At 41.7% G+C, this 11,764-nt stretch overlaps 1 protein-coding gene across 1 annotated transcript in view; it reads right to left on the reverse strand.

The window, feature by feature from the left end:
- Positions 1-11,518, reverse strand: part of CHCHD3 (coiled-coil-helix-coiled-coil-helix domain containing 3) — a 268,879-nt gene extending 257,361 nt beyond the window's left edge. Inside the window, exons 1-2 of the mRNA XM_004430752.3 lie at positions 11,308-11,518; positions 14-101 (exon numbers count right to left, since the gene is read on the reverse strand). Of these exons, the coding sequence (XP_004430809.1) occupies positions 14-101; positions 11,308-11,388 (169 nt within the window). The 5' untranslated portion in view covers positions 11,389-11,518. The remainder of the gene's footprint in view (positions 1-13; positions 102-11,307) is intronic.
- Between the last annotated feature and the right edge of the window lie 246 nt (positions 11,519-11,764).

Here is an 11,764-nt window from a genome sequence, read left to right on the forward strand (position 1 = left end):
AATTCCAAAATACCTGAGGCACCATAAGCACCAGAATGCCGCTGAGACTTTGAGCCAGATGGAGAGGTTTCCTTCATGCGATCAATCACATTTTCTGAAAGCTGAAAAAACAACGTCAAAACAAAATCAATTATAAAAGAACAAGAAAGAAAACTACAATAGCTTCCAAGTAATTTAGCCATCTCTATCCACATGTATAATGAAAGGCCTAAACAAATGAGGCTAAAGCTAATAGCCGTAAAACCAAAAGCAAGTGAGAACATCTTTAAGTTTTCAGGATGTGCCCCACAGCACCACTTCTTTAGTTCTTCTAATGCACTGCTAATTGCTCATTATAAATAACTCTTCTCCTCATTTCATACTGTGCACTAAATTGTAATCTCTGCGAAAACGGAAGCACTCAGAACTCCTTCAACTTTCCCTAATCCTACAAATAAATTTACTTACGGAACAGGCCTCAGCTCCTTCCTTCCCTCCAGTCCCAAAGGAAAGGGGATCCCTCCCTCTCTCCTGCTCAAGGCTAACCACAAACAATCGCTCTTTCAACAGATTTTATTATACACCAACTCTGCGCCAGGAACTAGACTAGACTCTGGGTATTCAACAGTCATCAAATTGCTTAAAGTGGAGTAGAAGAAACAGACAATCATCAGGCATTAAAATATAACGTGAAGGGTGCTACTTCAGTCAGCCAGCCTGTAATGGAAGTACGCAGAAAGCAAAATTGCCAGGGCATCTAGCCAGGTTTTGGGAGGGGGGCTGAGCAGGATGAATAGGAGTTAGGAAGAGGAGTAGGCTAAGAATACTCCAAGAAGAGGGAAACACATGAAGGTACAGATGAGAAACAAGGCTTGCCACCAGCAGACACCAAGTGGAGATATCAAGCAGACAGCCGGCAACAGGGCAGAGGCTCTGAGGAACACTCAGGACTGGCAATTTGAGTCATCAGCCCCCCACTACTATCATATCATCCTTTTTTATTTCTTTATAGCACCTACCACTATCTGATGCTTTCTCGTTTACTGTCTGCCTTTCACACTAGAAAGCTCCATGAAATCATGCAAAGATTTGGCCGTCCTGTCTATTATTATACCCCTAAAGCCTCAATGAGCCTGGTTAATTGAATAAACGGTTAAATAAATGAATGAAACAATATGAACGAATAAAAGAAAGGATGAAGCAGGAAGCTGGGGAAGGGGCTTAGTGAAAGAGAAGGTGCAGAGGGAAATAAGGTTTTGAAGACTCTTAGTCAATCCTTCAAGTTAAAGAGTTTGAACTTGATCCTGAGGGCAACTGGGCACTACTGAAGGATTTTGAGCAGGGTAACGACACAGATTTACATTTTAGAAAGGTCACTCTGGCTACAGTCTAGGGAACAGATTGGAGGGGGACAAGAACAGAAGCAGGAGGACCCCTGACGGAGGCTAAGGGCCAATTAAGAAGCTATCAAGGGCCAGCCCCGTGGCTTAGTGGTTAAGTGTGCGCGCTCCACTGCTGGCGGCCCGGGTTCGGATCCCGGGCGCGCACCGACACACCGCTTCTCCGGCCATGCTGAGGCGGCGTCCCACATACAGCAACTAGAAGGATGTGCAGCTATGACATACAACTATCTACTGGGGCTTTGGGGGAAAAAAATAAATAAATAAAATTAAAAAAAAAAAAAAAAAAAAAAAGAAGCTATCAAGCATATGTCCACACTAAGACTTTCCCAGGAACATTCATAGCAGCACTACTCATAACAGCAAGAGTGGAAACAAAACAACGCCTACCTACTGGTGAATGGATAAAGAAAACGTCATACACCCATACAATGGAATACAATTCAGCAACAAAAAGAAATGAAGTTCTGATACGTGCTACAACATGGATAGACCTAAAAAACAATTAAGTGAACGAAGCCAGGCACAAAAGGCTACATACTGTATAATTCTGTTTATATGAAATGCCCGGAAAAGGCAACTCTATATAGACAGAAAGTAGATAAGTGGTTGCCTAAGGCTGGGATGGAATGGAGATTAACTATAAATAAGCACAAGAGATCTTATTGGGGTGATGAAAACGTTCTAAAACTGGATTGTGGGGCCGCTACGCGCACGATCCGCTGCTGGCCGCCCAGGTTCGGATCCGGAAGCGCACCGATGTACTGCTTGTCAGGCCAGGCTGTGGCAGCGGCCCACATAAAGTGGAGGAAGATCGGCACGGATGTTAGCTCAGGGCCAGTCTTCCTTAGCAAAAAAGAGGAGGATTGGCATGGATGTTAGCTCAGGGCTGATCTTCCTCACAAAAAATTAAAAATAAATAAATAAAACTGGATTGTGGTAATGGTTACACAACTCGGTAAATTTATTAGATAAAGCAGACGAATTTTACAGTATGTAAATTACACAAGACGATTGCTTAAAAAAAGTATTATAGTAATCCAGGGAGAACACATTCAAAATATATTTAGGATTCAAAATAGCTAATTCACTGAGTGATATTATGTGCCAGGCACTACATTAAACTAAGCGCTTTACTCATTTAATCCTTCACGATCCTATGAGATAGATTCTTTTATTATCTCCATTGTATAGATGAGCAAACCAAAGCATGGCCAGATTCAGTAACTTGCCCTGGAGTATACAGTTCATCAGTAACGGAGCCAGGATGCAAAACCAGGAAGTCTGAGTCTCAAGGTCACACTCAGACACATCCCTTCTCTACCCGACTCAGTGTCGCACTGGATGTGGAAGTGAAGCAGAAGTCTTCAAGAAGGAAGCCCAGGTTTCCAGGTCAAGTACCTGGGTGATCTCCCTCCTGTATCCTCAAGAACGTTGTTCCAATTTCCACTTCCTTAATTTACCACTGTCTGGCTTGTAGCCCAACACAGCAATGAAAAGTGTTCTGGTGAAAGTCACCAATGGCCAAATAAATAAACTTTTATATTTATATTTATATAAATAAATATCTTTTATATTTAAAAAGCACCTAATTTATATGGCTTCCCATTAGCATCTAACACTTTTGGTCACTCCCCTCTTCCGGAAACCTCTCCCTTGTCTTTTCTGACATCCCACTGTCCTGTATGTCTTAGGACTCTGACACATCTTCTCTTGTGCAGGCTTTCCCTCCCCTGCCTACCCTTAAATGCTAAAGGGCCCCATATTATGGGGAGAATAATGCCTTATTCTCTCCTCACTCTATGTGTGCTCGTTGGTACTCTCATTCACTCCCTTGATTTTTAACTGCTGCTGATAAATTAATAAATTCTAAATCCATTATCTCCATCCCAAGACCTATACCCCAAAAGCCAGACCTAAACACTGAATTGCCTAACGGACATCTCCCCTTGGACAGCCACAAGCATCTCAAACTCAACGTGTCCCAAAATGAATTCATGTTCCAAAAATCTATTCTTCTTGCTTTCCTTATCTCATTAATGATACCACTTCCATCCAGCTTCCTGAATCAGAACATAGGATGGTCCTCGACTCTTCCCTCTCCCTCATTCTCTTAGCCATGACTTCCTCAATCCTTGAATATTTAATGAATTCATCTTCTCTTCTTTCATCCCATTTCCCCTGCCCTAATTCATGGCATCATCAATAATCTTCCTAAAATGCAAATCTGATTATGGTACCTCCCTGCTTCAAATCCTTCAATAGCTACCTTCTGTTGACAGGAAAGTCCAAATTCTTTAGCATGGCATTCAGGACTTCCTCATCATTTGGTCATGGCCTCGCTCTCCAACCTCAACTTCCACAGCTTTCCCTTAATACTTCACACCCTGCTCTCCACACATTCTGGCTACTTGTTTGTTGCCACCTCTTTCCCTCTACACTTGCCTGCCTTGCCTTCTCCCCTGGTCCCTTGGGAGGGAATCACCTTTCAAAATCTAGTTCAAACATCCTAAAGCCTTCTCTGCCCAAACCAGATCCCCATTCCATTCCAACTCTGCCTACTCAAAGCTACTCTTCCTTGTGCCCCATCACATCTTGCACAAATCCCCAATACAGCACTCCCACGATAGAACAAGTATTTGACTTTCTGCCTTTCCACAAAATTGTCAGTTCCTATATGTGGGTGAGTCATTCAATCAACACGTTTAGGCCAAGCACTAATTGAGGCCCTTGTGGGATAGATACCTCAGTGAACAAAACAGTTTGTACCCAAACAGTTACTTATCTCTCAGGACCCAAACTAGAACGCAGGTTTGACGGTAAAAGGAAAGACTACAGCTCAATGTACGATCTTGGAATGAAAAACCCACAACTCCTTTCTTGGGAGACAGGTGGAAGTTAGAAAGGAGAGTGCCATCTTCTTTCTATTTGAAGATGCCAGGGCCAGCTGCATCTTTTCTGACAACTGACAGCCACGGAGATTGTTGCTGAAACTCATCTGCAAAGCTGATACCCTCTTAGGAAAAACCCCTTAGGATTGACTCCAATCCTCTCAATTTACAGGTAAGAAAAAAGAGATCCTGAATAACATCCAGTTACTGGTAGCATCAGGACCACAAGCAGTAACCCCAATCTCTAGTCCAGTGCTTTCTCTACTATTAAAGAACACACTCCTTCAATCTCATGCAATAAAATAAAAGTATATCACTTCCTCTGAAGGAGATAAAATGATCCTTATTAAGTTTTAGAATCTTAAAGATATTTTTATTGATATATAATGTATATGAAGTTCATTCAATATATAATGTAATATACTACATCATACTTAATATACTATATTAATATAGTATGCTATAACATACTACGTATATTTTATATTACATACCATATACTATCATATATACTAAGTACTATACACCATTATTTACAATATATACTATGTCACAGATCTAATATAATTTGTGTTTAAAGTTAATGTATAAAGCTAATTTGACATATAGTTTTACATTTTAATTTCTATTTCCATATTTCAGGCCAAAGTCAAAGAACTACAACTACACTAAATATATATTCTACCTAATCAGAAAGTGAATGTGTTGCTAAAAATCAAGTGTCAGCTATAAACCTTCACATGTATTAGAGACAGGCCCTCTTTATCTCTCAATACCACTTTATCTACTTCTCATCAAAATTCATACCTTATCATTCTTTTTTGCTACTTTCAAAACGAATACTACGAAAAGTCCTTCCAATCCCTAAAGCAGCCTCAAAAGTATCATTCTGTGAAAGTAAAATAAACAGCTGGCCCAGAACAGAGGAAAAAGCACTGGCCACCTACTAGCTATATAACCCTACAGAAGTCAACTCACTTTGCTCATTTGCTTTGGGCCTCACTTTGCTCATTTGAAAATTGAAAATAACACGGACTCCTGCAGTGATAGGGAGGATTAGAGGTGCATCATAAACTACAACGTGCTCCACAAATATTTGGTAAAGTTATTACCAATTCAGCTCCAGCCTTGGGGACTTAACTGACCATTTCATCTTGGTTCACTCTCATCCACTAGCCTGAGTTTGTAGTGAGCTGCTTCTCTACACGGTGCATAAGGACTAGGCCTACAGCTGTCCCAGGAGCAGCTGCCTCAGTCCTGGTGTGAACATGTACAGAGCTCATTTATTCCTATCTGTGCCCCTTGAGTAGTAAAAGTGCAATGTCTCTTTCAATCTAATTACTAATTGTTTCTTGTTAACTTTTTACTTATTTTTATGGCTTCTCTGATGCCTCAAAACTTGCTACTTAACGTCAATTTTTAACATCAGTTCAAAACATTTCCCAACACGGTCTTTGGTTGCATTTCAGCAAATTTATAAGCGTGGTATCCAAAGGAGCACAATTCATTTTTTGCGTTGGCAAACATATGGTAGAGCGGCCTTATTGAGAGTTAACCTCCTTCTTTTGTCTTTACAATCAGTCGTAAGTGTATCCCAAGGCCCTTCCAAGGGAGCTCCCATAGCAGCCTCCAGCTGTGATTCTGCTTACTCCAAGCATGATATAACCCACCCCAGTCCATTCACGGGGATGCTGATACAAGGCAAGAGCCGTGCTGTTATCCTTTGTATCTCAAGTTAATACCCGCTGAGCTGACCTTCCAGCTGCAGTAGTAAATTCAGACCTGCACACTCACCTGATCTCCTCTGTGAACCAGGGAAGTCACTTGTGAAGCAGCTGACAAGATTTAGATGCTGGCCAGGATTATACACACAATCTGGAGCTATAGAACAACTCTTCTATGGGACACAAACTGACTCAAAAAGGGGTCAAAGGCACCACATACGCTTGCGCAAGAGCTGGACAGGCAGCCTCTGTATAAGGAGCAACTTCTTCAGGAAACATCTTTCCTCAAACAGGTACATCTTTTGAAAAGCTTTTTTCCTATTTCCTTTTTTCCTATCTATACCTACTATACCTGGTTTCTAGACATCTCTGGAATCTCCATCAAGGCAAATACCAAGTGTAATTTACAGAAATTATTTGTAGCAAAGAATGGTGAAATAACTCCCCCCACACACACACATTAATGCTAGAATCACATCCTGAGGTCCATGGACTGAGGAGTCTATGAATTAATTCCTCAATTGTATGCAAAATTGTGTGGTTATTGCACTGTTCTTGGCAGAGTCCATAGCACAGACCTACAGTACTCTATGCACTAAAAGAAGTTAAGAACCACTGTTCTAATATAAGGGAGAACCAAGAGAAGAGAGCCTGCCAACATGGAGAATTCAGTCCACTGACTTTGATTATCCACCCTAATCTCTATTGGTCCTAAAGACAAATGTAAGTAAACAGCGCTTGCCAAGTTTTGGTTTGTACTACTCACCACACCAACATGTGCTCCAGGGACGAGGAAAAGATGTGTGTCATCTTCTACAGTCTTCCCACTCATCTCTTCCCACCCACCTTGGTGGGTCTTATCTAAAATTAGCACCAATACACCACCCACCAACCCAGAATCCAGTATTTTCTCAGCAACAGGAGACTGGGTGAGATGGACACAGAGAAAGTATTCTCTACCTCCAAGGAACACAGTAAAAGGAAAAGGAGAACTCTTAAGTCGCCCTTCTCTAAGAGGTCCAGTTAGGAACCACGTGTGACAGAAACAAACCAGACCCTCACCTCCATATTAGTTTTTCTCATCACCTTCCAGATGTGTCTTATCAAATTGATTAAAGGACTCAGACCCATTTTTCTCACTTGATCTTCCTTCCACGTAGCACAGGTCATTTTCTGTGAGAGTACTTGTTTGCTTTTCAACTACCATTTTAAGATATAGGCTCCAAAAACTGTCATTATTATTTGGAATAAATCACTCCCAAAGACTTTCTTAAGGGCATGAGGGGGTGGGGGGGCATGCCATACAAATACATAAAACGTAGTTTTTAGCTTATGTTTGTAGTTTGTCACTTGTATTTCTTTGCAATTGTGATTACTGGAAAACATGAACTTCTGTCTGTATAAAATTCTAGAAAGCTTCACGTGGTACTATGCCCAGGAGATTCATGGACTCTAACGTGGAAAGGGCCAGTCACCTACCAGTTAACCAAATGACCTGACAACATTCCTCAACGCTCCAATAACTGACTGGATTTGTAGCCTCTGTTCATGTACCCTCTCCAGGATCCTCAACAACATCTCACATTAAACAATCGCTTCATTCATGGGCTCTCAACTGCCAATACTTCCCGAAGCGCTAGTTGTGTTCCATACAAGTATCCACACTACCATCACTGGCCCCTATGAATTTCAGCTTGCAACTTCAAGGTCAGTTGCAGAGATTAGTTTATGCCTGGAAAGCATGATAAATATTACTTTGAAAATGATACTCATTGAAGTTGACATCTGCTCTAAAGGAGTTCACTCACAGCTTTGATGTTTCAGATAAACTTGTGAAAGATTGAGTGGAAGGCACACTTTCTAAGCAGGCACAGCAGGTGCTCAGAAAAATCCTATTAAGCACATGTAACATGAGTAATGAAAATGCTTGGTCTTTCCATCACTAGGAATTTATTTCAGACTTGGAGAGGAGGGCAAGGCAAGAGGGTGGCCTTTCATCTAACCCATGAGTTGTTTCAGATTTGAAGTTGAAATCAGGTGTAAGAATATGGGCGATTTTATGGAAGTGGGGGAAAGCTATCCATTGCTAGGGATAAAGGAAAAACCAAGACCCTATAAATACCATGAAAATAATACTCGGTAGGTGAGAAGAAACTTTAAACTTAAAATTGTAAGTAGCTCCTTTAATTGCTAGCTGTCAAGGATCTCAGCAAGAAAAATCTAGGAAAACATCATCTATTAATAAACACAGCCTAGTTACCCAATGCCTTATGCTGCTTACTAAAAGGTACTCTTTATATATTAGGATAAATAAAGACGACATTACTACCCTTATCAGTGGAGCACAGAATTGGGTTTTCCAGCAGTGACTGAGTCTGTTGAATTGTTGATACACTCTCATTTCTTATGAGTGATGACATAAATGTTAGACAATTGGGCAAACTGGGAAAGTTTTCTTCAGCCTAGTTGAACTAACCTGTCTGCAACTCAACACTGAAGTTTAGGCCTCATCAGCACCATGTTTTAACCAACTGAACTAAAAACAGAGGCTCACTCATGATACTGAGATTGTTGTTTATCCTTCCCCATGCCTCAGAGAGAAATAAGATGACTGTTTCGAGCTTAGAAAAACATAAAGAATAGCTGGAAAACATCTACAAAACACCTAGAAAAAAATCACAAGGACAATCAGTTGCAGAACTCAGGACTCCCACTTCCCAGTCCACACCCCTTTAGCACATTGTGACTGTGGGAGCACATATACTCTTATTTTCACATAATTATTTTAAGTTCATGTAAGTTTACATATCCTCTCCCTTGAAGAGCTACTACTCATGTAAGTACTAAACACTGTCAAAGTACTAGACACTGTGCTAGATGCTTACATACACTATGTCAAATTCTCACAAGCCGTGCTTGATACGTATTAGAAGTAGGCTGTATGCAGATATACTGAACAAGGAAATACAATCAAGTGACTTGTCCAGGGCCACACAGCTAGTATGAGGCAGAGCTAGGACCAAACCCAGGTCTGCCTGGTTCTAAAGCACATGCTCTTTCCACTACCCTATACAGTATTTCCAAAGAATCGTAGAATATTAGATGTGGAAGGAACTGTATCATAATAATAGCTGCCTCTTATTAAAAATCTACAATGTACCATGTGCTTTAAATATCTGACCTCATCTTCTTACCACAATCAAGAGAAGTGATGGTATTCCCCTTCATGGATAAGAAAATACAATCAGAGAAGTGACTTGTCAAAGGCTGCAGGCTAATAAACATCTGAGATTTAAACTGAGGTCTGTTTAACCCCAAATTGATGCTCTTTTGACCATGACCTCAAGGAAATGAGAATGACCTCCGAGTACTCAACAATTCAACAGCATGCCAGTTTTAGAAGAAACAACAATAGGCTGAGTATGGCTACAAAAAACTTAAGTGCCACTAGCCTCACAGAATTTAGAATTGGGAAAGGTCAGAAATCTTAGAGATGTACTCATACCCCATAATTTTGCAGATGAGAAAACTTAAGCTCAAAGAGATTGCAAAACATCCTTGAAAAAGAAGGATTTGAAGCAAGGAGGAGAACCTTGCAAGGGCATTCCAGGTGAAGGGTACATACTGGAGAAAAGCAAAGCACAGACGTCAAAATTAGCATGGCTTGTGCTTGAACTGTAACAATATACATAAACTGCACCCTACGAGAAAGAAAAAAAATAAAGAATGCTTTCATCAAGTTGATTGGATAAAAGACATAGCTTATTTTTTATAAAAAGTTTTGAAAAAGCTTTTTTAGACAATCTCTCCATTTAATCTAATAACTATCCCTATTGTCATACTTACCCTATTCAGCCTTTTCTAATATTTGGTATGAATCTCTGTGCTGTAGCCAAATTCTCTTTTAATTTTCTCTGCTGTCATCTAAGGCATGAGGACACCGATTTACACATTTTTCTAGCCAGTGTCTTCTCACCCAGAACTTATTTTGCTTTTTCTTACTTTTCTTTCTTTTTCACCTTCTGGTGTGGAACACACAAAGCCTAAAGGCAAGACTAAACAAATCTCTGCATAAAACTCAGAGTTTATAGTAATTTTTATCTTGCTCCAAAGAGTAGCAACTAAACCACAACAACCCAAAGAATGCAGCCTCAGATATTTTATTACAAAATGCGGTACTATCATCAATCAGTATAAGAAATGCTGGTCACAGACCAAAAATTGAGTTCAACAGTCTGAGTTTCTATAGAGAAAACTTTAATAAATTCTTCTAAAGATAACAGTTTCAGAGTAAAAAGTTTTTAAACACTTTAAATGTTTAAGAAGTTTTATTTTCTAGTAGCAAATGCTAAAAATAATTTACAGATTTAATTTACTTTTGTGAGCGTGTAGTAACACAAAATTATAACACTTTCTGAAGTCAAACTGCTTTATTTGCTAGGTTCAGGCATCATACTTCCAAAAATGTGAGGCTCCAAATTCAAGTGCAGCAGACAGTGTGTTAATGAAGTAAGTGTTGGTACACTGAAAACCTGGAGAAAAATCAAGTTTTCAGTTTATGTATCAAGCACATGCAGGGAGCATTTAAAAAGTCTCTAGCATATCTCGTTCAGAACTGACAGTATTACTTCTATTGGTCTGAAAAATTACAATTCTATCTCAAGCCTTATCAGGTTGGCAGACACTAGTGCTGAAGCAAGTGGGCCTAGTCCAAAACTCAGGCGTGGCAGGCCCCAGAGGTGGTGCCTGGGAAAGATGAGATGTCAAGTGAAGGAAGGAAAAGGCAGAAGTCGCCAGAGGCAGGCCAGAAAAGTCTACAGGGTGGGCGTGCGTGTGTGTGTGCTGGGGAAACGGGTGGTATCTCACGGAGAGTACTAAATAGCAGAGAGCAAATAAGAGTTCCTTAAAATGCCAATTCACCCCAAGAGAGGTGATGTGGGCAGTGCAAAAGCAGGGTCTGGGTCCCTACCCATTCACAGATGGGTACAGTGAGGCAGAGGTTTCAAATAAAGTCCCACAACTAGTGAGCAATACAGTCAAGACTAGCCTGTGAGCCCTTGGAGAGTCTAAATCAACCCGGCATCCCCCACTCGCCCCAGCACAGTGCTCAGCATTTGGCACACGACCGGGAAATCTTTCTGAATGAACGTCCCACGTCTTGAAACTTCAAGCTTCTCTGCAGAGAACTCGGCTTCGGGCCGGACAACACTGGGGGCCGGGACGAGGGAAACCAGGCTGAGGGGGCCCCAGGAAGGTCGGAGGTTCGGGGTCCAAGACCGAGTGCTGGCCCTCCTCCCGCCCACTGTCACTCACCCGGATGCCCTTCACCACGGTGATGTTCTCATTCTCGTCCGCCTCGAAGGTGACCCGGCGAGTGCTGGCGGTCCCGCCCATGGCTTCTGCTGCTGCTCCCGCAGAGACCTAGCGCGGACCCACGAGCACTTCAGGCCCCACGCGCAAACACGCGCGTGGACGTGCACGGACTCTTTCCTTGCACGGCGGGAGCAAGGCCACGACCCCAAGAAGCAAGGAGAAGGCGCGGATCCTGAGCTCCCGCCTCCTCCGGTCACGCTCCACAACAAAAATGCCTCCGGTTGGTCGGAGATACGAACAGCACGCCTCTACCCGGCAGAGGCCCCCGGATTGGTTGGCCCAGACCCGGATGCTATGGCAACAGGTGGTGTTTGACATGGTTTCCGGAGCCCCTGGGTATAGTGGGAATTGTAGTCTCGATCTCGCGCGATGGGTGCTGGGACATTCTTCCTTTAAT

This window comes from Ceratotherium simum, chromosome 1 (assembly GCF_057802395.1).
Source record: "Ceratotherium simum simum isolate JZ-2026a chromosome 1, ASM5780239v1, whole genome shotgun sequence".
Taxonomy (NCBI): Eukaryota; Metazoa; Chordata; class Mammalia; order Perissodactyla; family Rhinocerotidae; genus Ceratotherium; species Ceratotherium simum.